General features: G+C 39.0%; 1 protein-coding gene across 4 annotated transcripts in view; it reads left to right on the forward strand.

Moving 5' to 3' along the window:
- Positions 1-26,727, forward strand: part of KLF12 (Kruppel like factor 12) — a 429,166-nt gene that overhangs the window by 349,324 nt on the left and 53,115 nt on the right. For all 4 annotated transcript variants that reach the window (XM_041731038.1, XM_041731036.1, XM_041731037.1 and 1 more), the window contains one exon: positions 9,771-9,833. In XM_041731038.1, the coding sequence (XP_041586972.1) occupies positions 9,771-9,833 (63 nt within the window). The remainder of the gene's footprint in view (positions 1-9,770; positions 9,834-26,727) is intronic.

Here is a 26,727-nt window from a genome sequence, read left to right on the forward strand (position 1 = left end):
TATTTATTTTTCCAGATAATGCAAGAACAAATCTTAGGAAAAATAAAAAGGCTACCATTATGAGTTCCCATTATCCCCTTTTATTCACAGAGCAATATTTAACATATGCCTACTTTATACCCGATGTAGGGCCTGTTACTGGGCATATAGTGGAAAGTAAAGGAGAAATAGTTGCTGCTTTTCGTCTAATAATCACTTAAAAAAAAAAGATTTTATTTATTTCAGGGAGAGCACACATGGGTACAGGAGGAGGGGGAGGTGCAGAGGGAGAGGGTCTTAAGCAGACTCCCCACTGAGCACAGAGTCTAACTCTGGGGTCCATCTCAGGACCCTGAGATAATGACCTGAACCTAAATCAAGAATCAGACACTTACTTGACTGTGCCACCGAAGCGCTCCACCAAATAATCACTTGTATAAACTGTATATAAGCCTGATATGAACTGTGAAGGACTAATGGCAGGTATATTGGGAGTCTGTAACATAGAGACATGGTCCAGTTTGGCCAGTCAAGAAAAGCAAAGTGGTATTTGAGCTAAGAGATGACAATGAAGAAGAGTTATGGAGGTGAAGGAGCTGTGTGGGAGATACTGTGTAAAAGGAACAACTCAGGGGCACCTGAGTTGCCCAAGAGCTGTGTGGGAGATACTGTGTAAAAGGAACAACTCAGGGGCACCTGAGTTGCCCGGCTCAGTCCAAGAGCATGCAATTCATGATCATGGGGTCATGAGTTTGAGCCCCATATTGGGTATAGAGATGACTTAAATAAATAAAAGCATAAAAAAAAAAAAAAGGAACAACAGATGTGGAGGCACTGAGCCGAGAGAGAAGCTAAAAGGAGGCCAGGGTGACTGGATCACAGAGAGTAGGGTGTGAGGAAGGGCGTTATTGTGGGAAAGTGAAGCTGGAGAGGTGAGTGGGGGCCAGATCATTGGCAGGTAGGCCAAGCTGAGATTTAGGTCTATATCAAGAGCAATGAAAAGCCACTAAAGGGACAGCAGTGTGAGAAGAACAGATTTGCTTTTTAAATATATCACTGTGGCTCTAATGCAGAAAATGGATTGGGAGAGATTTTGGGAGTGGTGCTGCTAAGAGACAGGTGTGAGTTAAAATAGGTCAGTGGCTATGAAAATGAAAAGTGGGTAGAACAGAGGCAGTGTAGTGGACAGGCCTGAGAATAGGAGAGAAGTTCAATCAGGGATGGCTCTGTGTTTTCTGGGTTACTTGACAGAATTGATGTTGGGGACATTTACTGTCCAAGGCAACACTGAAGGGAAAACAGATTATTTTTGGCTTTTCTCATATCAAGGGAAAGGGAGAAGAGATCATGTTTTACCTCTCTTAATATTGGTTATGAGATCTTATGAGCCTAAGTTGAGTCATGAAGCTCCCAGCTTCCTGTCAGTAAGTGGGGATCTCTGGCATTCCCTGGATGAGTAGGGAGAGAAGTTTAAAGTCATGCAAGAAAGGGGCTCCTATTTGGCTCAGTTGGTTAAGCGTTGACTCTTGATTTCCGTGCAGGTCATGATCTCAGGGTTGTGAGATCGATCCCCTGCATCGGGCTCTGTGCTTAGCACAGTCTCTACTCTCCTCCTTTTCCCTCTCCCTCTGTCCTGCCCTATGCATGCACTCTCTCAAATAAATCTTTTAAAAATAATAATAAGTCATGGAAGAAGATGTAGAGTTTCCTGGTGTCCAGACCATGGTCTGCTGCTTTTCTCACTTAAATTGTGCCTCTATGAAATTCAGGCCTCAATGACCATTTTACCTGGTAAGGATGCCCACATCTCCAGCTCTCTTCTTAAAATTAATCCCCAAACATAACCTTTATTCCTTATATTGGCTCCTCTGATCACTCAATTCGCAACTCTAGATGTTAGCCAAAAATTGTTCCCTTATTTTGCCTTGTCCCCCACATCTTGTACATATTTACACCAAGTCCCAGGGATAACACCTAATTTATTATATATCTGTCTTACTCTTACTCTTTCTCCATTCCTGCTCCTCTCTGCCCACTGCTGCCATCTTAGATCCTGCTTTGGCAACATTTGTATAGTAGACCTCCAATGATTCTTCCTGCATAATGATGCATTCTCTTCAGACCACTCTCCTGCCAATGTGACTTTTCTAGTACACAAAGTTGATTGTGTCAGTTCTGACTTCAAAAACCTTTGGTCATTGTCCTTTAACTCTTTGCATTAACTGTTTAGCATAAGTACACAAGATCTTCCCTGATCAAGCCCTATTACTACAAAATCTCCTACCTCTACGGACCTGCCAAACCCTTTACTCTAGTCACGCAGAACAAGTTTTAGTTTTGCTCTTGGCCATTTCTATCCTTCAGTGCCTCTCCATATTTCCTAGGGTAATAACTTCCAGGTCTACTCCAAAGCTCAATTAATTCAGATGCCCCTTTTATCTGCTACCTTGGCCATTTATTGTCCAAACTCATGGTTGTATTGTACGCTCCCATAGGTCGTATCATGTTTGTGTAGATGTAATATTCCCTCATCCAGCACAGTTCACAGTTTTGAAGAACTTAGAATTGTGTCTGACACAATAGAAGTCCAATTAATATTTGAATTAATGAATAAGTAGTAGGTATACAATAAATGTTGGTTGAAGATGTGAGTGATGCATACATATATGGCTCTGAGCAGTAGAGGAAAGATTGATATTAGTGTTCTCCAGCTGACTGCCCCAGTTACTAACTCCTTAGTCCCACGTTTATTTGCTAATAATAATTATATACTGAGCTCTGAGGATGCAGTGGTGACTTAGACATGACCATTGCCATCCATCCCAGAAGTTATAGTCTAGTAGGGAAACTGGTCTAATCAGGCAGTAATTATTTGTTGAGTGCCCATTTTGTGTCAGGTAATGGAGATAGGGCAGTGAGCAAAAAGAGAAAAGCTCCCTTGTCCCCCTTAAAGCATACTGTCCATTTGTAGAGACAGACAAAATAAACTAAACATACAAAAGTGTCATCCTCAGTTACCATGTGCTAAGTACACGTGCTGAGAGAACTTACTGCAAGTTGACCTAGACCTGGAGATTGGGATGGCTTCTTAGAATTGAACATCTGCTAACCAGGTAATAAAAGAAGGCAGAGAATCTTCAGGGTCACTGACACAGAGAGAGCAAGTTGGAGATGCTGAGCGATGAGGCTGGGATTAATTAATATGATGTAATTGTGCAAACCAAATGGTCTCTTTCTAGAATCCCTCATTCTGTTGATATATAGCAGAAATACATGTTGTTCCCTTTAAAACACTATATTTTTAACAAAATTTATGCAGTTGTAAGTAAACAGTAAAAAAAATTATGTTAATTCAGTATGATGTTAAGGTTAGCCGCTCTTCTAAAAATAACATCAGTGGCTTTGCAGAAGAGAGAGAGAGACTACAGTATAATGAGAGGGAAAAAAGAACCTTTAAAAAATAGATGTCATTCCTAATGGTCATCTAATCACTAGCTTGATAAAAGCTGAGAATAAATAGGGCTCACTTAATTTAAATGCTGGAATCATACATTTTTATTTGGTCAAGTATAGTGCATGTATTGTTGAATAAAACATCCAAACTAACCTGAGCAATCATGAGAACTTGTATTGAGTACGACTATGTATAAGAAGGAAGCAATACCAAGAATTACTTTAAAATTATCTCTCGAGATGCCTGGGTGTCTCAGTGGTTGAATGTCTGCCTTCGACTCAGGACATGATCCCAGGGTCCTGGGATCCAGGTACCACGTCGGGCTCCCTGCAGAAGCCTGCTTCTCCTTCTGTATATGTCTCTGCCTCTCTCTGTATCTCTCATAAATAATAAATAAAATCTTTAAAAAATAAAATAAAAATAAAATTATCTCTCATGTGATTGTGCACAGGAAAATTCTGATATTTACAAATTACTGTGGAATTATTTCTAGATTAATCTGTCCTTCTACAAATGTAGTAAACCAAGGTGTTAAAGTGTGTATTATATTGAATAAATGAAACAATTTATGGATGAAAATATGGGCTAATAATTTTATTATAAAATTGTAAAAATGGACTAAAGAGTAGAAAATATTTGTACATTATAACTGCCCATGATCTTGATAAAGAAAATCTGTACTTTTGATAGATGAGTAATTACCTACAAAAAATATTTTCTTGGTCTGTGAACTTATAGTTTATTCTGATTTTTCTCAGTATTAAGTAGGCATTCGAACATATGAGGAATGAGAGCATGAAGGGACCCAAGTATTATTCCAACATTGCCACTAGGTGAATGATGCTGCCATTTTACGTCTGGGAAGATAAGGAAAGAAACACCTTTAAAAAATTTGTTTTGAAAAAGATGGGATTGCAAAACCTGAGTCTAGTTTTCAGAGAAGATCTAGAGATTAGGTGGAGATAGAAATTTGAGAGTTATAATATGGATGGCACATAAGGCCCATAGAAGGGACGATATCCCTTCAGTGGTTATCCCCAGGCCACGCCAACATTTATGGTCCAGACGAATGAGAAGAGAAAGGTTCACACAAAGGTTAAAAATAAAAAAATAAAAAATAATTAAAAAAAGGAAGAGGAGGAAAGGCAGAAGAATTTCCCTGATGCTGAGCCAAGAAAGCTTTTCAGGATGGAATGATCTGCTACATCAGTTAGTACTGAGAGTTTGAGGAGATGAGGACTGAGAATTAACTGTTAGATTTGAAAACATGGAAGGGGATCCTGGGTGGCGCAGCAGTTTGGCGCCTGCCTTTGGCCCAGGGCGCGATCCTAGAGACCCGGGGTTGAATCCCACTTCGGGCTCCCGGTGCATGGAGCCTGCTTCTCCCTCTGCCTGTGTCTCTGCCTCTCTCTCTCTCTCTCTCTGTGTGACTATCATAAATAAAAAAAAAAAAAAAAAAAAAAAAACCATGGAGGCCATTGATCCCATGACAAAGATGGTTTCATCTTTGAAATTAGATTGAATTGGGTTCTAGAAAAAACGGGAAGCAAGGAAGTGGGCATAGTTAGAATTAATTATACCATCTAAAACTTACATGTGTTGTGTATTATGTATTTAAATAGCAACACAATTAAGAAATTTTCATAATCAGTTAAAGGGAGGTCAGTAGTTACATTACAGTGACTTTCTTGTGAGCACTTGCATGCTTAATATTTCGTCCAGTGCCACATTTAGGTCAGGAAAACTAGTACTTTCACTTTGCATTTACTTAAACTATAAGATATTCAAATGGCCTTCAATACATGCAAAATCTCTCATTAAAACCCCTGGTACTAATTCATTTTATTGCATCCTTTCGGGTAGTGTAGGAGGAATATATATGAGTTCATAGGATTGGATGATAATGTGAAGTAAGACAAGTCAGACATACTGTTAGAGTTCCAATTTTGCTGTTCACTAGCTATGTCACCCTGGCAAGTTACTTAACTCTTCTAAGCTATTTTCTCAAAGAAATGTGGATAATAAGATTATGAGGATAAAATAAGGTAATGTGTCTGATGTACTTAGTATGGTATCTGGCACATAGTTGGGTTAGTAAATGGAATGATTGTGTATTGGTGTGATTACTGACTTGTTCTTGAATGGGACGTAACTGAACTATGATGCAATTTAGTAAACAGAAGATAGATCTTCTAATAAAGAACAGAAAAATTAGATGCCGGGGAGTAAGCCATACCTTAGAAACCACAGTAGTTGGTTCTTATTACTCTATATGGGTTCATTTCTCTTTGTTATTTCCTTGCCTTTAGTGAAGTCATATAAGCGTGGTAGTTAAGACTACAGGTCTCTAAAGCACATTTGTTGTCTCAATCCTCTGGAATTAATTGGATATTCCAGGTTCATCTTCCATCCTTTCCAATCCAATCAACACTGCTGGTGATAATAGCCAACATATATTGACTGCTTCCTGAGTACCAAGCTGTTCTGAACACTTTACAACTATTAACTCATTTAACTCTCACAGCCCTTGGAGGTGGCTGACATTACTGCCTCCATTTGTACAGATGAGAAAATTGAAGCCCAGAGAGGTTAGGCAACTTGCCCTAAGATGACATGACTCTCTTGGTAAATGGTGGAGCTGGAATTCAATCCCAGGCAGGCTGTTTCCACAGTTTGTACTCTTAACCACATCATTTCTAATTTGATTGGGGGCTATAAGATTGAATTTAAGTTGGCATAGCTTTTCTGTAGTGGGAATAGTGAAAAGAAAGATGGTATCCTCCCCCAGCAGTTCATTAGTAATCAGTAATTTGAGTATTTGGGTTTCACATCCTACTTCCAGCCACCAGCCATTAAGGAAGGTTCATAAAACCTTTGGGAAGAACAGAGCGATTGTATCCTCTTGATTTACTATAAATATTAGTCATTAAAATACAAGATTTGGGGGTCAGATTCTTTGGAACTTATATCCAAAGAAGGAAGAACCATTTTTGTATTAAGATATTTAAAAAGTTCTCACATGCTTAGCAGAGAAGCTAAATTAAGCCCTGTGTTGGGCACAGTTATAAACATGCTGTCTGCCTTAGATGAGTAAGTGTATGTAAATAGAACAGTTGGTATACATGGCCTTAATGGTATGGCTTCCTTTTTTTTCTATGTAATGTAAATCACCAAATGTGAGCATTTCCATCTGACATTAACTGTCAGTCTCAGAAGAGCACATTGTAGGATTCAGTGCATGTTGCACAACAACCCAAATTGCTCTTTTCTTTAGCTTGGCGATTTTTTTTCTTTCCATATCCAGCGGTTAGTACTAAGGCCTGAAACCCTTAGTTACAGAACAAAGTGGCTTAGCAGTAATCGAGCCTGTGTGAGGCTAAGAGAAGAATAATGAACATTCCCTGCAAGCTTCCTGCCTAGATGCAGGTGCAGGAATCAGGAGGTCATGAATAATGCATGACATGCAGATTAGGTGGTGGTTTCTCCTACTGGGGTTTTGACTTTGCTACCTGCCTGGCTGCTATATGTGGAAAGAAGGGAGGCGATGGCCAGAAGTGCCACAGTGTAGCCTGAGCTCACAAAAACCCTGCGTATCCTTTTGAAGAAGTAAAATTTGGGGATAGCTGAAATGCAAACCTTTATGGTCTACTTTATCAAATGAAGTATGATCCGTGTTGTCAGTTTACTCCTTTTCAGTAGGGTGCGGGAAAGCTTTCTTGTTTTACCGTTTTAATTTAAGAAACCTGTAATTATTTGTTCATATCCACATATATTCTTTTAGATTGTTAAACCATGATAGAAAATTACTGACTTACAGTATTTGATCTATAGATCAATGAAAAAATACAAATACCAGAATACTGTAATTATAAGTTAAATGGGCCCATTTTTCTCCACTGATAGATGGAATGAGAAGCATCAATAAGAGAATACTTCCATCATCAAGCTTCACCTGGTGGAATTATGATGAATGGAAATGTGAAGGTTAAGGAGAAAGGAATAAAGGATGTAAACATATAAAGGATGTGGAGTGAATTAAAGAATCGTGAGCATTCAGTCTATCACTCCTTAGAACTTTATATAGGTAGTAGGACTCTGACAGCCTAGTGAGGCTGTAGGGAAGGTTAGGATGACTTCCTGTATGTCCCTTGGATCAGGAGATTTAGTTGGGGAGATATTTTTTGGCTCATAATTCCGTTTTGATGGTTGTATTCCAAGCAGAACAACTAAAAGAAATAAGAAAAGAGAAGAAAAAATGAGCCACGCTACCTTTTGTATAATTCTTATGCGTTTCTATTGCTTGCTTTTTCTCTCTCCCCAATTTGGGGTGCCGGAATAGGAGCTGGCTTTCATTTCTAGCTGAGTCTGTCATTTCCGCTAGGCCCCGGTTTGGCCAGATGCCAAGACCAACAGGTGATCCTTGTAGCTGCAAAACAGCAGGAAGTGGGCCGTGCTTGAATGAGACAGTTCACCAGAGGGGCTGTCTGGCCTCTCTCCATCTTTCTGCATAATTAACATCCCCTCCCCCATGCAGAGCAGAAAATCTGTGCTGAGCAGCTCAGCTGCAGCAGCCATTGAGAAGTGCTGTGAGGAAAAGAATGTTAATAAGGGATGTTGGAAGAAATAAGCCTTCCTAGTGCAAAGTGCAGTCTGGCTCTGGATTTACAGAAAGTTTGCATTTGGCCCTTCTTCAGGGCTGGAATGGTACTATCTGTTTTAAAATGATTTTCACTTGCTAAACAACTATGGAGAACTGAGTTCTAATGAACCTTGGAGCCATTGGTTCTGATGAGACTTAAAGGCCCGTTTAAAATTTCTGTTTTCCTTCCCATAAATAAGAAATATGTGTGGGACATAACGATAACACAAGCTGAAAGACTGCCTAGTTCTCACTAATTCCAGTAAAGATAGAACAAAGCAGGAAGTTGGCCACAAGGAAGCAGGAAGTAAGGCCTATTGTGTTTCCAGTTAGTGACCCACAAAGGGGTGGAGGTTCAGCAGCTAGCTCCTGATTGGAAGATATCAGCAGTTCTTGGAAATATAAGCTGTTCCAGTGGATGACTCTAACCCAGGAAATTTATAAGGTGATATAGTTTTTACTTCTCCATTGCTGAGCTCAGCTTTTGAATTGACTACCTTCCTCAAAACCCAGCTGCAGAGAGCATCACATCTAGAAAACTTTCTCCTTGAAATAACTGTCAACCCTTCCTTCTTCCCCCAGCCTCAGATTCTGTTCCTGGACATTTGGATGAAGTTACTGTGGGGGGAGGAAAAAAAATGAAAATCAAGACCCTTTTCATCTATCTTTTCACTTTCTGTGTCTGAGGCTTGCAATTAAACTGACAAAAGTCTAAATAAATAAACTGACAAAAGGCAGATTAGCAAAGGAGGGGAAGAAAAACCTGTTTACACATGCAGCATGCATACTTGCAGGAATGCTCTCTGATGAGTGACTCAAAAGGGTGGTAAAAGTTGGATCTTATATACCATTTTAACAAAGAGTGATAAATTGTGGAGAAGTGACTAGTCAAAAGAAAAGGGGGGGATTGACTAGGAAACAGATGGGAGAAACTAATGATAAATAAGGATTGTTTATGCAGACTTATCTCAGTACCACATCTGGTATAAAGAGTTGTGTGTTGCCCTCTTCTTCCTGGTATTGGAAGTCCAGGGAGGGGGGCACCTTTACAAAGGAAAGTTTCCTTTACAAAAGGGAAATTCGTGTCCTTGTTTTTTACACATATAAAGGGAAAGTAGAGCGTTCCTCCTGTGTCTACTGTTTCTTACTTGGTTTCTGCTGATAATAATTCGTATGCCAAAATAGCATATTTTGGGATAGTGTATCCTGATCTCCTTCATTATCTTGCTTTTTAGGGCTTAAAATCCAATAGTTGACTTGGTCTGTGTACATACTGTCTCTGCATCACTTCTGGGAAGAGGTAGCAGAAGGGACTCATTGTAGGCAAACACCATACCTTATATTACTTTACCCACTTCTAAACCTGGCAGGGATTAGCTAGTCAGTAACTTTTTGTTGGACTGAATGAATCTGTCATTGGATTAAAACTGGTGATCCTGTTTTGGAGGTCCTCACAGTGAACATTGCGACAAGCCATTGTTATGTTAAAAGTGGTACCAAAGGAAAGAGACTGCAGGTTTGCATGCATAGGAATTTAACTATGTTCATTTACTAAGAGGTGATTAAGTTCTGGGGCATTTTATATTAAGCAAGAGATCATTTATATAAACCAGCTCTTTTTTTTTTTTTTTTCATTTGTTCATTTGTAATCGGGAATGTGCTTTTTTTAATGACTGGATTATTCTCATCTACCTGCAGGGTACATCCGTCCCCAGTATCAAGGGTCCGGGGTAATCGAATGAATAATCAGAAGTTTGCTTGGTGAGTATATAGCCTGTTATAAAAATTTGTAAGTCTTATGGGAAGTCTTAATAGGGTGGTATTAAAACAGAAGAGAATTATTTTTGCTTCTCAATAGAGAATACATTTCTACTAACTGAATTACATAGTCTCCCTTTCCTTTGGAAAGTTCTAAATAGAAGCAGTAAAGTGCCTTCTCAGCCAAAGCTCTTCACTCATCAAAAACTGAGACAACATTTTTCTTCTAACAGATATGGCATATTTTCCAGGATTATCCACTGTTATATTTTTAAAGAATGTTTCTCTTTTGTTGAAGATATTGTAAGTTTTCTAGTGAGATTTAAGCAATAACTCAGATTTTTCTCAGGTACCAATTTCCACTTCTTAGAAAGATTTTCATTGTAAATTAATCTATTACATTAATTTTGATGATTACTATTTAGATGATTTTTTTTCTCATCTTAGCTATAAATATCCAGGGATTTTCTTTCTTTATTTTAATTTTAGGGCAAGTGAAGACCTTTTTGTTTTCTTTTTCTTTCTTCTGTCTCTCTCTTTTTGGCTTAAAACAATACACATTTATTCTCTTAAAGTTCTGGAGATCAGAGGTTCAAAAGGAGTCTTATGGGCTAAATCAAGGTGTCAAGTGCAGTTGATTCCTTCTGGAGGCTCCAGAGGAGAATCCATTCCTGGCTTTTTCTGTCTTACAAAGGCTATTCTCAGTGCTTGGCTTATGGCCCCACGTCACATACCTTTCCCCCTCTGCTTCCCATGTCACCACATTATATCCTTCCATTCTGTAGTGAAATCTCTTTCTGCCTTCCTTTTACAAAGACATTTGTGATTGCACCTCAGGCCCAATTACATAGCCTGGAATCATCTTCCATCTCAAGATCCTTACTCACATCTGTAAAATCTGCTTTCCCATGGAAGGTAACATTCATTAGGTCCAGGGATTATAACACAGGTCAAAGATCTTTGACTGACTAGTTCTTGAAATAAATAGATAGATAGAACTTATCAGAAATGACCTGAAAAATTATTACAGTCACAAAACATTTTCTATGAATTCTTTAAAGATGCAATTTAAAGTGTTTCACAAATGTTTCTTGTGAAACAAAAAAATTAATGTACTAGATTTGTTTACTCCATTACAAAAAATTAACTTTTCTACACATAATATATCCTCAAAAAAAGAAAGGAAAAAAAAAAGTGAACCATGCACTGTATTACTTGAAAAGTGAATGGAAATTCACAGATCTCCATTTGTACTTCACTAGATTGTATTTAGAATGGGATTTTGATTAAAAACTATGGCTTTTTTTAAGTACGGGAAGATGATTACCAAAGACTGAGCTTCCAAATTAATTTTATTCCTAAATCAGGATTATTTTTAGACACAAAATAATGATTCTTTGAATTTGAATAGTGTGTAATCAACTCACCTCCCTTCCCCCATTAAATCTAATTAACCCTCACAATAGCTTGGTGATGTTGTTAAATATTATGCTTTTCTTTTTCACAGAGGGGGAAATGGAGCACAGAGAATATAGCCATTTGCTTCTACACTGTCTAAAAGCAGGGGCATCCTTCATGGTTTTTCACAGTCGCTAAAGCATATTGTCCCCTGTTAAACCTGGAAAGCTAAGAGAATAATAATGCTGATGCCCATTACACAAAAGGGAAAGGAGAAGCAGGTTCTTTCTTGACTGCACAGAATTGATATTCCTTCTCAGTACAAGGCATACTGTACTAAAGAAACTTTAGAACATACAGAGAATATGAGACGTTCAAGTGAGCAACATCAACTAAGGAATACAGTACAGCATTGCCAGTTAGCATATCCATTTTCTAACAACTGATTTCTCAATGGCTAAATGTGGATTACTGAGTAAATAACAAATATTCTTTCCTTCATGCTTCCTTTCTGAAGTATTGGAGTAATGGTAACTTGTTCCTACATAATTCATAGCGTGTTATTTGGTTAGTAAGTTTAAACCACTTTTATCTCCAGAGAAGTAATCCATGAAAAACAAAAAGGATTTTTACTACTAGCCTTGAGAAAATTCAACTTTTATTTATTCAGCAACATTTATTTACAGTCCCTGGCACTGTGAAAAGCACTAGATTAGAAAGATAAATAAAACATGGTTTCTGTCCTCGAGGGGCTCGCTCTCTTGAAGGTGAGGGAGGGGTGTTTGTGTGTGTGTGTGTGTGTGTGTGTGTGTGTGTGTGTGTGTGATGTCACACACATAATACACAATGTTATATAAACAACATATAATATGTAATGAAATGTGGATAATGCACTAAGGAAATATATCAGAGGAAAATGTTATCAACTCTATTTAAGATCAATTCGAGAATGGATAGTGCAGAAGAGAAAAAGTATCAAGAAGGAGAACTTTTAGAAAATCTATCCCAGAGAAGGTTTCTGAGCAAAGACCCAGAATTAGTAGGAAAAGCAGAGGGTTGAGTTATTGCTTCCATTTTATATTGAAACTCGTGTTAAAGGACCCGGAGACATTTCTAAATTAACTATAGTAGGAACATACATGAATTTAAATCATGTGCTTTATTTGGTCGTAAGTTGGTTAAAATTCCTATTATATATATATACACTACTTTGAATTTTCCTGAAGTAAATGCTATGCAACTGGTATATGGAAATAAATCAGCTGGCTAGGAAGAAGCCCAGTGACTCACCCAGCATCTACATGTAGTTCAGTGATAAACGCTTGCTTTTTCTTTGTGAAAGATTGGCTCTGAAAATTCAGAAACTTTAAATATTCACGCCAGCAATGGAGATAAAGGGAAAGTGACTGTTTCCCAAAAAGAAGAACTTCCCCAAAAAGAAGTTTGGGATAATTTATAGAATTATAAGATAAATTCAACACTAGCTTGGCTCTGGTTTGAGTTAGATCTGCAAACACTGTATGTGAGTGATGCTGGATGATTTTGTAAAGTTGGGTTAGCAAATGCTCCAATCGGTTAAAAGAATATTGTTCATTAGAAAAGCAATGAAGCTTCACTAAAACATGAAAAGATTTGAACTTATAAGTTATGCATAGGAAATGCATGACAATTGGTAGGTTATAAATGTCAGTGGTTGTGGTTGAGCTATGAAACCAGTGTTTATTATTGAGTAAAGAAGACAGTTTAAAATTTTAAGTAGTGTTTTCCTCTGCATAATGTTAATATGAGAGGATGCATCCACTGGCCTCATTCCTATGGCAGCATTTCTTCTCTCTGGAGCTGAAGTAATCTGTGGAAAAGAAAGTCTGTTCAAGGCAAACAAACCTGCTTGAATGGAAAGAAAATGTGGTAACAAATGTAGATCCAGGGAGGAGATGAAAGCACCAGGATGTAATGGGTACAGTGACAGATGTTAGGATCGAGCCAGGTTTGCTGTAACTATCTGCTGACTTCCAGGGATTAAAGAATGTCAATAAGAACTTCATGACAGATATGTTAGCACCCTTGTAAAGAACACAAGATCATTGTACAACTCATTTAATATTCAATTAATCAAAGATAGCAATCCAGCTGGACATAAACTCTGTCCCTTAGAATGGCTCTCCCCTCCCTGCCACCCACTATAGTAATATTTGTCGATTTGAAGATTGATGAAGCCTTTGAGGTTCAGCGTGTGAATTTCATTCTCTTTCATGGGCACATCTGTCTCTTTCCTTCACCACTGATCCTAGACAGAGGTAATCATACCTTCCTTTCTCCAATAACTATAAAGACCTTTTTTAGAGCATTTACCACTCTTTCTCGCATGTAATAATGCAGGAAAAACTATTTTGTTCCATTGGGGGGAAGTGGAACGGGTTTATTAGAGAGTTGAATGTGCAGATAGACTTACTTTCTTTACAGATCTTTTGGTATGAAGCTATTATATTCTGCTATCAGTCCCACAGAGAGTGGCTGTTTCCATGTCACCCCTCTGTTGTTTTATTCTCAAAAATGTAATAGACATCTGGAACCTGTGTTTGGTGTGTATATGTAGGTTGGAGCAGGACAGGGAGAGATGTAGTGGGAAATGTCTCTGAGGTTGATTTAAGGCTCCAGAAATGTCCAGGATCAGTGTTCCAAAGACATATTCATTGGTATATGCTCATTTTTAGCTTTTCACCCTCTCCTCTCTTCTTGTCACTCCACCCTTTACCCTGCTATTTTCCTAAAGTTTTAGAAGACTTGGGTTTATATTGTTCTTTGGTGATCATCATGGCGGTGGTTATGCTGTTCACCCACACCATCCATCGAGGGCTCTTATGCAAGAGTGGCAGTGGACATTACGTAATAGAGATTTTTGTGGGCTATTTATATAGTGGCATAGAAAATAAAGTATTATTAACAGGAATTATCAGCAGTCAAATAGAAGTAATTTGTTCTAACCAGTTGGATGCTGCTACCACCCGTCTCAATTATGGTTTATTTCTTACCAACATGCCTGAGACGTTATATAGCTGTATACACCAAGAGGCTCCAGTTTTAATAGTGTAACTATGCAAATTATGACACATTCTGAATGTGAATCACATTTCATATTTGGATATGACAAAGTTCCATGTCACAAATTTTTGTAGATAGTAGAAAAGAAACTTTGCACTGCGATGTTTTATTGTTGGCTGTATAGTGCTAGTGCTACAACGAGCTCATATTTAAATGCATAGTTGCAAAAGTTAGATGTGATTTCACAGAATCTTTCTGAAAGATAGAACTAGTATGTATCAAACTAGTATGTTATCTTTGTCATAAAAGTAAGAACACTTCTTGTTTAAAATTTTTACCTTCACAGAGGAAGGCACTGGAATTGTCAATACTGGAAACCTGTCAGAAAGCTGATGGAGAACTAGTCCTTGAGGGAGGGACAGAGCATTTCCAAATGCAGGAATCGGTTTCAGAGCTGAAGGAAATGTAAACATCATCAAGTTTAGTTCACTGTCTCACTTTCCACATGTAGAAATGGAGGCCCAAAGATAGCATGATAACATGTCAGATATGGGCATAAACCCAGGTCTCTACAAACCTGTCCAGTTGTTTTTCTGCTGCCGTAACAGTTGCTACCTATGGGTAGAGCTAATGATTAAGTAAGGTAGGTACTTAATTCATTATCAGTTAAGCAGAAGGTTTTCTCTGGTGGGAAATTCTCGTAACCCTGGTGTGATTCTGGGAGAGAAGGAAAATATAAGAATGGCCCTAATGAAGACATCATAGCCCACTCCCAACAGATGGCAGTTGCTCTTTGCCAGAGTGCTTACTCAGCATCCTATAGATCCTTGCATGCTCATTATTTATAGATAATATTGATTATGTTATTTAATTGCCAGAGCATTCCACCGCTTTGCTTCTTGGTTTACAGAGCAAAAATTATCATAATATGTACGGACATTAATATGTGTAAATTGTAGTTTCCAGAATGGCCTGCCAGGCCTCATGGGTTTTTTTAATCCATACTTGTTGGCAAATAAGTAATAGCACATTGCCTTTAGATTTAGTTTGGAAGCTTGCTCTCTCCAGTGTTTGATAACAGATTCGGAGAATGGGCCATAGTTCACGTAATCGTGAACCAGTCTGCAAGTACCCTGTATTCATACTGAATTACAATGAAAAGAAGTGCCTCCAGGGTGTTGCTACATTTTAATTCCCTCCAAATTCACATCTTTTGATATGTTATAATCCAGTTTCAGCTGTTAAATTCTGTAATTACTTCCACCACCTCCTCATAACTTGGTAACAATTATGTATACTTTAAACTTGTGTATTGTTTTTCAGGTTGACCTTATTAAGGACCTTTGGTCTAATTTTCCTGAATTCTCCATTACCCAGAATTTCAGCAAGAAACCTCATGATCAGTGTTTCACATTCCTGTTAGTATCAGCTGGTTTTTGTCTCTAGTATTGCTTCAGTCACAATAGAGATGGTATGGGGGAAAAAAATTAAAGAAGGTTATTTTCTGCAATTATTTCCTTAATTATAGAAAAATTAGGACTATAAGATCATGCTGAGCCATAAAGGTCACCGCTTCTGAGACATTTTTCTGTTAAAGTCCAAGAGGAGTTTGTTTTTCCTGGCTTGCTACTCAGAAGCACATTAGTGTCTTATTGAAAACCTGATGGAAGAACCTATAATGCATGTCTTTGGACTCTATTGATTCCCGGAATCTTCCTAGCACCGTAGTCGAGGTGTGCCACTATCATGTAATAAAACATTTCTGTTTTATTAACTAATTTTATTTTTTTGTTTTTTTTGTTTTTTTTAAGATTTTATTTATTTATTCATGAGAGACATAGAAAGAGAGACAGAGATACAGGCAGAGGGAGAAGCAGGCTCCATGCAAGGAGCCCGATGTGGGACTCAATCCCGGGACCACAGGATCACACCCTGAGCCAAAGGCAGACACTCAACCACTGAGCCACCCAGGCACCCCTTTATTTATTTTTCTTAACAATTTTTTTTTTTAATTTAAGTAATCTCTACCCCCCAGCATGGGACTTGAACTCACAACTCAGAGATCATGAGTCACATGCTCCACCAACTGAACCAGCCAGGTGCCCTTTATTAACTAATTTTAGCATGACCAAGGAATATTAGTTCAGTATTCAAAAGGACTTGTTTGGAAAATCCAAAAATTCATGGAGACTGAACAACACACTTCTAAATGACACATGGGGTCACAGAAGATCACGTAAAAGAAATTTAAAAATATTAAGTCAATGAAAATGAGGACACAACTTACCAAAATGTGTGAAATGCATCAAAAGCAGTGCTTAGAAGGAAATTTGTAGCATCAAATCTATTTATTAGAAAATAAGAAAGATCCCAAATCAGTAATCTAATCTAAGGTTCCATGTTAGGAAACCAGAAAAAGAAGTGCAAATTAAATCCAAAGTAAGCTAAAGTAAAATAAAAAAAGTGAATTGTTTATAATTCTGGGATTTATAATATTTTTCAGATAATTGTTATCTTTTTAGGCTGGTTAAGGATATTTCAAATTACACAATCTGAAATCACGAGTTACTTTGGGGAAGCTACTTAAACCATAGCTTTTTATAGAGTTTTAAATTGTATACAGTGTGCATTATTCTCTATCACATTCTCCTCCCTTTTAAACCTGTTCAGAAGTAGGACTTTAAAACAATGATGTGTTATAAGGAAACATGAAGAACAAGGGTATGCAGCAGTCATTAATGAATAACACAGAATAAAACTGTGTTCCAGTATGAAAAAATGTGTGTCTCTGACAGTACCAGTACAAACCATGTTTAATTAATATATCAAATTAAAATGAAGAAAGACCTTATTTTATATAAGTGTAAGTTCACGCTCCACATATTTATGGAGAAATCTCCATATCTAGAAAAGTCACATTCTTTTTCAGTCATTCATAGTATTTTTCAGTGAATTTTTTGGAATGAAACATTGGCTAATCATAGTTGTCTTCTAAATAGATATTTGAAGGATGTAATGACTAATATTGGGACCCAATCAAAAATCCTACTGTATTCTCGAGTGCTAGGAATACTGCAGGATGATAGATCTTAAGGGGTATCCCTGTGAGAATGCTGGGGATATCATTTATCAGTCATATTTGCAATATCATCTTTCTAGCTGTGGAGATTTCTTTGTACATGGACAGTGAAGTAGCACTTTCAAAATTAAATATATTCTCACCTTATTATGATTTTTCTCAGCTGACTATTAGATTTTCATAAAGTTTCCTAGTCATTTCCTTAAAATTAGCTATTTATTATGTTTCTTAGTACAGCACTGGTTATGTAAGGGAGGATCAGTATCCTCATAATTAATATATTCTAATCAGTTTTAAGAGAGCAATAGATAGTATGTGATACATTTATCCAAAAAGTTAATATCTGCCGAGAGCATACCAGTTTTAGTCACACCTGTTCCATTAGGCCCACAGTTAAGCAGGAGCTAGAGGAGGGTACCTGAGTGCCTCAGTCCTCTAAGTGTGGACTCTTGATTTTGGCTCCTCTTGTTTTTAGCTCAGGTCATGATCTCCAGGGCATGTGATGGAGTCCCGCCTCCAGCTCCATGCTCAGCAGGGAGTCAGCTTGGGATTCTCTCCCTTTCCCTCTGCCCCTCTGTCTGCTCACCCTCTAAATTAATTAACTAATTAAAATGAAATAAAATAATAAATCACTCTTAAAAATAAATAGGTAGCTGAAGGGCTCCAGACTCTGTTGGAACCCACTGTCTATTGGTAGCCATTGCCTTTGTCTGAATTTTCACTCACCTTAGTCTCTTTTATCAGGTGAGGTTCTTTTGTCAGAAGTAATGGAAAGTGACCGAGTCTGGCCAACTTGATCAAAAAGGTAACTTTATAGAAAAGGACATGAGGTGGGTTATGAATCAGTGGAGCTGGGCCTCAGGAGACACAGGAAGCAGGACAGCACCCAGGGTCCTGGAATGGGATTCAATAAGCAGCTGTAGGCCTAAAGGGACTCAGCTCCAGCTCCTTGATGTCCTCTTCCAAACCACAATAGAGTGAGGCAGAGTCTGATCGGCCCCAGCCCGATTCAGGTTCCCAGCCCATGGCCAAGAGAGAAAGGGTGCCTTGGTCAACAGTCCCACTAAGATCACATGTAATGAGGAGTTTCCCAGAGGAGGAGGCCATGCTGGTACCAAACAGTGGTAAGAAGACCACACTTCATAAACAGGCACCATAGACTCAGCCTGTGATTCAGTGAACTAGAAGCTGCCATGAAAGGTAGTTAATGAACTTCAATGTTATTTTGTGGAGCCTACCTTTTCTTGTGTTTTGGATGGTGAAGATAATCTGCAATTATAACTAGAGTAAGTGGCTTGTCTCAGATCTTGTTGACAATTATTGAACGGTTACAAGAGGTTATAAGAACAATGGTTAGTCAAAATAGACTCCCATTTTCCTTAAAACTTTTAGTTTTTTAGCCTAATCCCCCCCAAACCATCCATTTTCTCAGAAATCCTTCTTCGAATTATGTATTTTAAAATGTAACCTTTAAAACCAAACACACATAGTTATTGTAATAAGATACATAAAACAGAAGACCCTCCCATGGAACGAGTAAAGCTTGAGTCAACAAGCTTGGGTTCTGGTATAAATGTGTCACTTAAACTAAATTAGTCTTTATGCTTCTTGCACTTCAGTATTTCTATTAAATGAATGCGTGCTGTCTGACCCAAACTGTTCAAATTAGATCTTGGGAAGAGTGCTAAAGAGGTAATACTCTTCTTGGTATCACCTTGTGTTTCATAAACCCCAGGTATTTAGCCCATAGCCACATGTCAGCTTTACTTAAAAGGAATCTTTACCACCACCTGCGTGAATCTCTGATATGTCCAGCATCTGTTACAGCTTCAAATGAAGCTGTAGCTGACTTCAGCTTTCTTGAGTCCTTCTTAATATAATTTTAGAACCCGGAGTAGTTAAGTATCTGTGGGTAAGACCGTGCTCCAGAAAGGGCACACATTACATCTAAGTAGAAATGATAGCTTTTTAGGATATAGATGGAGCCAGTTTACCCTAGTTCCTATGAAGGCCAAATAAACAGAAGGGTAACTCTGTATGTCACCGATTTTGTGTGATCATTAAATCTTTTCTCATCCTGTACTATATTTGGACTGCCTTCACAAATGGATATAGCAAATTACATCCTTTAGAAAAGCACTGATTTAAAATCACCCATCAAATTAAATTAACATTATTGTAAAATTGAAATCTCTCCAGTTCCTTCAGTTTTCCCATTCCTCTCCTCTTGGCCTTTTTTTCCCTCAGAAGACTCTACAGGAGAACACTGCTTTTCCTTGGGGTTTGCTGTTGATAGGTACGGAGAAAGAAAATCGCTTTCTATTATTTTTCACTTTAGACCTGAATTATTTTGTACTCTTTGAAGAACCCTGTGGCTTAGCTGCAAGAACGGACTGATTTCTTACAGTGAAAGTAGCTTACAGTAATCCTCCCCAAAGTTTACAGGCTGTGAAGTATTTATTTGGGGAAGGGAAGGAAGTGTGGAATTAGAGTGGAGGCAGGGAACAAAGGCCAAAGAGGACCATGTTGAGAGCAGGAGATTGCTGCCACCTAGAGGCAGAAGTTGGTAAATTCTGAGACTGCTGTGAACACTCAGAAGGATCTGGAGAGTAGACGTTGATGTCATAGTATCATAAAACCAAAATGCCGCCTCTTGGTTCAGTCCCCACCCCTAAGTGGGATTAGACTCATTCTATCCCCTTCCCTGTTGGCTGTGTGCCGGTGTTTCCTATGAAATATTGCTGACCCTAGTGGGTTTTTCTACTTCTGCAGACAGTATAACCTTGTTTTCGATCATAAAAACTTATGTGAAGTCATCAGAAATCTTTCTCCTGTACCATACAATCTCAGTTATTTGAAAGAGTCTTCATTACCCTCCCTAATAGAGAATAGATTTCCATAATCCACACCATCTCTTTCTAATAGTATGCCAAGAGTTCCTGGAAGGCTACCTTCGCATTGAATCATGTGGTTGGTGCTCTCCCGTCTCTCAGAGAAGTGCAGGTAGGAGAGAAATCTTTGAGATGAGAGCAGAGAGTCCCAGGGATACCATTCAGAGGAAGGGATCCTGAGACTCACCTAAGTGAAACCTAAAACGAACACAGCACCAGTCTCAAAAATAATAGGCAGTTTGGCTCCTTTTCATTTTGGGTATAAGGAACTGACTCTACATAGCACTGATGTTTTTAAAAATTAGGTTGCAATGACATTTTTAATAGAAAAGCCTCCCTCGTAAAGAAGCCTAGACAGCCAGAAATGTTGGGCTGCCACATTTGGCCTGCGATTCCTCTTTTCAGGACTGCCATAGAGCACAACCCCAGCAGGCACTATGTGCAAATGTCAGCTGTGTGAAGGGTGCCTCCTGTAGTACGAAAGAAACACAAAATTGGCATGGCGAAGCGACAAAATAGGAAGAGAATATGTCTGTGAGTTTACATGTCTGCCCTCTCTCCCCTCCTGAATGGGAGACTTGATTGAATGTGGTTGATGATTGTGATGATGGTTTTCAGGGGAAAAGGACTTCCAGAAAATACCAGAACATACTGGCAATACCTTTTAGAAAATGAGAATAGCAATCAGAGTGTTCCTTGTTTATTTTAAATCCTACTGCTGCCTTAGCACACATTAACTGAATCTGTTCTCTGCTTAGCTGCCTTGTGGGCTTGCCATCTTTGCTCTTTCTCTTAGCCCATACTCAATTTTAAGCTGCAATTTGAGTATTTACATTCTATATCACTTTCACAAACCTGAACACTTTTGAAATTGCCAGAAATTATTTTTTACTCAGTAGCATCATCACTCTGCCAGAGTATTTGTGTTCGTTCATTTGTTCCCTCATTCTGTAAAATCATGGCACCCACAATAATCTGGCCACTCGTCTGCATTCTGAGGATGCTGTATTTAAAAAGATAAACGGCCTCTGCCCTTCTGGAGCTTAGCATGTAGTAGAGTGAGATAGACAACCAACAGATGTTTGGTAGTGATGAGTACTCTGATGAAAGTTTAACAGAGAGATGAGTGGAGATGACTGGGATGCCATCTGATAGGCTTGGTCAGAAAGAAGCCTCTTGAGAGGAGGTGACATAGACGCTGGGAGCTGGATGAGAGGGAGCCAGCTGTATGAAGATCTGGGGGAACTTATTCCACGTGCTAGAAACAAAGGCCCCAGGATGGGAACGAATTTGGAACATTCAGGGAACATACCAGAGTGAGTGAGGGTTGGGTGTAACAAGATAAGGTCAGAGAAGTTGGCTGGGACTGAAGCACATGGTCTACAGTCTAGGTGTCATGAGAGCTATAGGAGGAGAATGAAATGATCACATACATATTTTCAAGGCTCACTCTGGCTGTTCTGGGGAGTAAGGATTACAAGAGTAGAAGCAGGAGCATGAGTAAAGGGCCTGGGGCAGTGAGTGGTTGAGGAGAAAGGATGGTGGTTTAGAGTGGTATCACTGGAGAAAGAGAGATGAAATTAGGTTATGTTTTGAAGACAGTGTCAACGGCTTATTGCTTATGGAAGAAAATGAAGAAAAGAGAAGAATCAGGGGCACCACCTAGTTTTTGTCTGAGCAAGTGGTCCTTGTTGCCTCGAGCTTAGAGAAGAAGGCAAGTCTGTAGGTACAGATTGGGGCACCATTGGCTTGGGAATGATATTTCCTAAGGGGGAGCATATGTGTGTCTGTATTTGATGCTGAGGGACAGAAAAGTTTTTGAGATGAGGAAAATCTGCAGTTAAAAGTTTTGCAAAGTATCAGTTGGTGGTTCTAAAGTGGAGTGGTTGAGCTCCAGGTACCCACAGGTAAATGAGACGGAAGCTGTAGCAATGCACCTACTGCAGCCTGCGTGCGTCCTCGTGGTGCAAACAGTGAGGTTTTCAATCATTTCTTGGCCCCGCCTCTGCATACTGGCAATGGCCCATCCTAAAAATGCCACCTACCCCAGTATTTGTCCTGCCCAGAGCTGCTTGGTGAGACATCCGATCCCAGCTGAATAAATAGTTCCTGATACACGAAGGCATCTTTTTTGCAAAACACCAAGTCCCCTGACTTCTTAAGACCAGCACTAGAACAAGCATCTATTTGTTCATATTCTCCAGGTCCAGTTTTCTTCCTATTTCCCAACCGAGCCAGAAGCCTCATAGTAACTCCCACTCTGTCAAAACCAAAATCCATTTGATTACCCAAACCAGCATTGTTCCCCCTAAATACTTCTCGCCAATGTTGGCTCTTCATCCCCCTGCCCTCGGCATCTTTTGCCTGAACTATTAACCTACACGCCTAACTGATCTCTTTGGATTCAGATCCCTTTCTGGCCCTGCGCACATCCAGTCCTTGCCATGCCTACAGTGACCTCTGTAAAATGCAAGGGGGGGTGCTCTTCTCTTTGTAATCCTACCAGATATTGCTGTTGTTCCAAAGTCTCAAGCCCTAAGCACAGTTTACAAGGAGGCCCTTTGCAAGACTCCTGCTTTCCCACCTCTGTGGATCCTGCGTTCCAGCCACCCTGAACGTGGGTTTTCCAAAAATACCTTGTTCACCAGGAAAACGAATTCTGAGAAATTCGGTTTAGGAATTCTCTACTGCAGAGCCTTCTCTGCAGTCTCCCGTTCCATCCACCTCTTCTTCCTCTCTGATCATATGCCACTGTATGAACCACACTATCACCCTCATCACCATTTATGGTCATCCTTTTTTTTTTTTTTTTTTTTAACCTGTGTGTCTGACTATCTTCCCACCTTGCCATCTCTGGATGGAGACCCTCCATCATGAGGATCATCGTTTCCTGGCTGCCAGCACGGCATGTGGCACGGCCGGCTAAAGCATATGTATTGATCAATGAAATAAATCATCTCTTTCAACATCTTCATCTTGGTGGTGGGAAAACTCAGGCCCGGTCTGAGGCTTAGATTGCACAGCAAATTTAAGCTAGGATCAGAGCTCTGGTCTCGACTTGGGTGGTTTCCCCTTTCACTTTCTCATGGCTGTTTCTCATTCCTTATTTAGTATTTTTTTTTTAAGATTGTATTTATTTATTCATGAGACACACACGACGGGGTGAGGGGGTGCGTAGAGAGGTAGAGACACAGGCAGAGGGAGAAGCAGGCTCCATGCAGGGAACCCGACGTGGGACTCGATCTGGGGTCTCCAGGATCATACCCTGGGCTGAAGGCGGTGCTAAACCTCTGAGCCACCCGGACTGCCCGTTATTCAGTATTTTATGACAAGTAGAAATATTCAGATTCAGAGGGCAACAATAATTTTTTTTCATGTTAGAAACATCTTTAAACATTGGCTACATCATTTCTACCCTTTCTCTGCTTAGAATTATTACATTGGACAAAATGTTTGAAGGATAATGGTAAAATACTGACCTGAATTTCAGAGGTTTGGGACCTGTTCTGTCACTCTCTAATTATGTGATCTGGGGCAAGATCGAGTCCCTCATGCCTGCTCTTGCCTCTATATTTCACAAGAATGATATGAAAATAAATGGAGGAGATTATGTAGCAAAGCTCTTTATGCTCTGGAAGACAAGATGTTACAAAATGCCTCAGTGGTATTATTTTCACTGTTCACTTTTCTCTTAAATGTAGCCTCCTTTATTGATGCTTTTAAAATGTATATTTGATGGCTTTCCTTTTCTCTTGTTTCCACAAACCATATAGTATTATGAGGGATTAGGGTTCTAGTTCTTACCTCCACCTGACGTTTCCGTATATGCCCTTCCCTCTGATCCACTGGATTCTGAATTTAATTATCAGGCTTACATTAACACCCTGTCTCTTTGCTTTCTTCCTGCCTAGCAGTTCTTCATGGATGAGTGAAAAGAGCTTGATTAATAAAAGCTTGCCCTTTTAGATTTCCTTGTAATTAGTCCAATAAAAAAGGGTCACCTCCTGGATGGGCTTTGTGTGGGTATTTTTTTTTTTAATTCTTTGTCCTTTGGATGTGCTAATTCAGTGGCTTTTTTGTTTCTTGTGTATATTGATGGATTTGAAAATCAATCTTCTCATTTTTATTGCCATGCCATCAAAGACACGAGCGCCCACAAACATCACAACTCTGGAAATAGGATTTGGAACAAGATTTAAATGCAGGGTCTGTGGTTTAACAGGATTAAGGCATATGACATTCTCAGATGAACAGAGAATAAATATCTTTTACTCTTTAATCTGTTAGTTGGCTCAACAGGTACTGAATTTTAAATGGCACTGCGCAAAGTGTCAATCCATGTTGGTATAAAAAGTTAAATCGTTTATCTTTCTAAGAGCTAAGAAGCTGGACCTCCCCACGATCATAGCAGCCGTGGGTCCAGGGTCCCAAAGCACACATCAGAATGTGCCTCCTGATGAAAATAAGAGGAGATTGTTTACTCTATAGGAAATGTCCATCAAAGCAAATCTAGCGGTGTAATTGGCCACAGAGGGAGATGTGGCCTCTGAAGTACTCAATGTAGATTTCTGTTCTCCAGTAATTTCTTAAGGCCTTTAAAACTGACCCAGGGTGAATAAATATTAAACAAACAAACAAACAAACAAAAAACAAGTCCAGGAAACTCAGTGGAAAAAGCAGAGGCTTTGGGATCAGGGGATGCTAGTTCAAATTCTGTCTGCTACATTTATTGGCTCTTTGGCTTAAGGGAATCATTAAACTCCTCACCACCATTTTCCTCTGAGGCAAAATAAACAAAAATAACTCCTCAGAGCTCAGCAGATTGAAATTTAAATGTGTTAATTAGGGTTAAAGGTCTGGGCAGAGTAGGATCATATATGTCAGCTATTATTTTTATTAAAATGCCAACTTCTAATTAGCCACTTCCTCAGTGACAGTCATCCAAACGTCATTTACGTCTGACTTTGCCTCATGTATGTTATGTGCCACCTCATGACAGAAAGAACCAGATACAGAATTAGAAAGGGCCACTGAAATCAATAGTTTGCTCCCAGGCATGCCTGGTTATATTGCTGGTAAATAATTCATCCTCTAGTGGTAGAGGGAGGTCTCCAAAGTGATCCTCCACAAACTCTTTTTTTTTTTTTTTCTAAACACTTCTCTCCAAAGGGAAACAGTGAAGTCCTGATTTCCTCAGGAAATGGATGGTGTCCTTTGGTAGAACCACCTTTCAATGATGTCTTATATTCTTAAGCTTTTTATACTTTCACACAGTTGCATACATGTCATTTCATTTATTCCTCATAACCATCCTGTGAGATGTCCTAAAAGATACTATTATTTATCCTTTAAAATGAGGAGAGGCAGATTAGAGATTAAAGAATCACCCTGCTTATTTTCATTTTTTGGTTACTGCATATCAACTCTATGACCCTAGGCAAATTAGTTAATATGTCTGTGCCTCGATTTCCTGATCTATAATATAAGGCTTGCTATTAATACCTGTCCCAGGGCTCTTGAGAGGATTACAGGTGCCAATACACACAAAGCTCTGAGGACAGTGTTTAGCAGACTCAAGAGATATGGACTCTTATTATTTTAAGGAGATGGCAAAGCTAGTTTATGTAAGACTGGAGTTTATGTGTAGCCAATGTTAATTATCTCCTTAATATCTAGAAAGAGTTTTGACCCCTTTGTAGACAACACAATTGAGACCAAAATTCCCCGGTATGATATACTAAACGGACCTTCATATCTCTCCTGCACCCCTTCTGTTCACTCCTCTTCCTTTACCTCCCTTTTAAATGTTTGTGTTCATGTTCAAAGTTCCATCTCCTTTTGTATAATCTCCTTTAATGAAAACAGCCTTCTCCACAATTTAAGTCCTTACCTTTTTGCTGATGACAGCTGGATTGATTACTTCCTCTTCTGGGTCTCCATCAAGTATTTTTATCACAACCATTGAGAGAGAGAGAGAGTGTGTGTGTGTGTGTGTGTGTGTGTGTGCGTGCGCGCGCGCACGCGCTCATGCACATCTTTATCTTTTAGGCTCTAAGTCCCCAGTACCTTGCAAAAGACCTGGCCATACATAGTAGGCACTCAAGAAATGTTTGAAGAAGGAAGACTGAAAGGACTGGGGCATGGTTTTAAACTGAAATGTTCAAATTCTTTTAGAATATTTTCTGGAATATTTTAAGAGTTTTTCCAAAATTTGCTCTATTAAAGTAGTTTATAATTGGAAGTCTGACCTATTTTGAGCACTTATTCTGTGCCAAGCCCTATGCTAATACTGGGAATATAAAGGTGCTCTTGAGGAGCTTCTGTCTTTACTGGAAGAGTGCAGACTCTTGAATGAGTTAGCAGGTATGTTGTGGCTGTGTGTTGTTGGCCTTTTATAAAGAGGATGTCACCTCTCTGTCATAGGTAGGGCTTTCTGTGCCTATTTGAAGATTTAGATATTGCCTCATGTATTGGCCTTCAGAGCTAA

This window comes from Vulpes lagopus, chromosome 16, assembly GCF_018345385.1.
Source record: "Vulpes lagopus strain Blue_001 chromosome 16, ASM1834538v1, whole genome shotgun sequence".
Classification (NCBI taxonomy): domain Eukaryota; kingdom Metazoa; phylum Chordata; class Mammalia; order Carnivora; family Canidae; genus Vulpes; species Vulpes lagopus.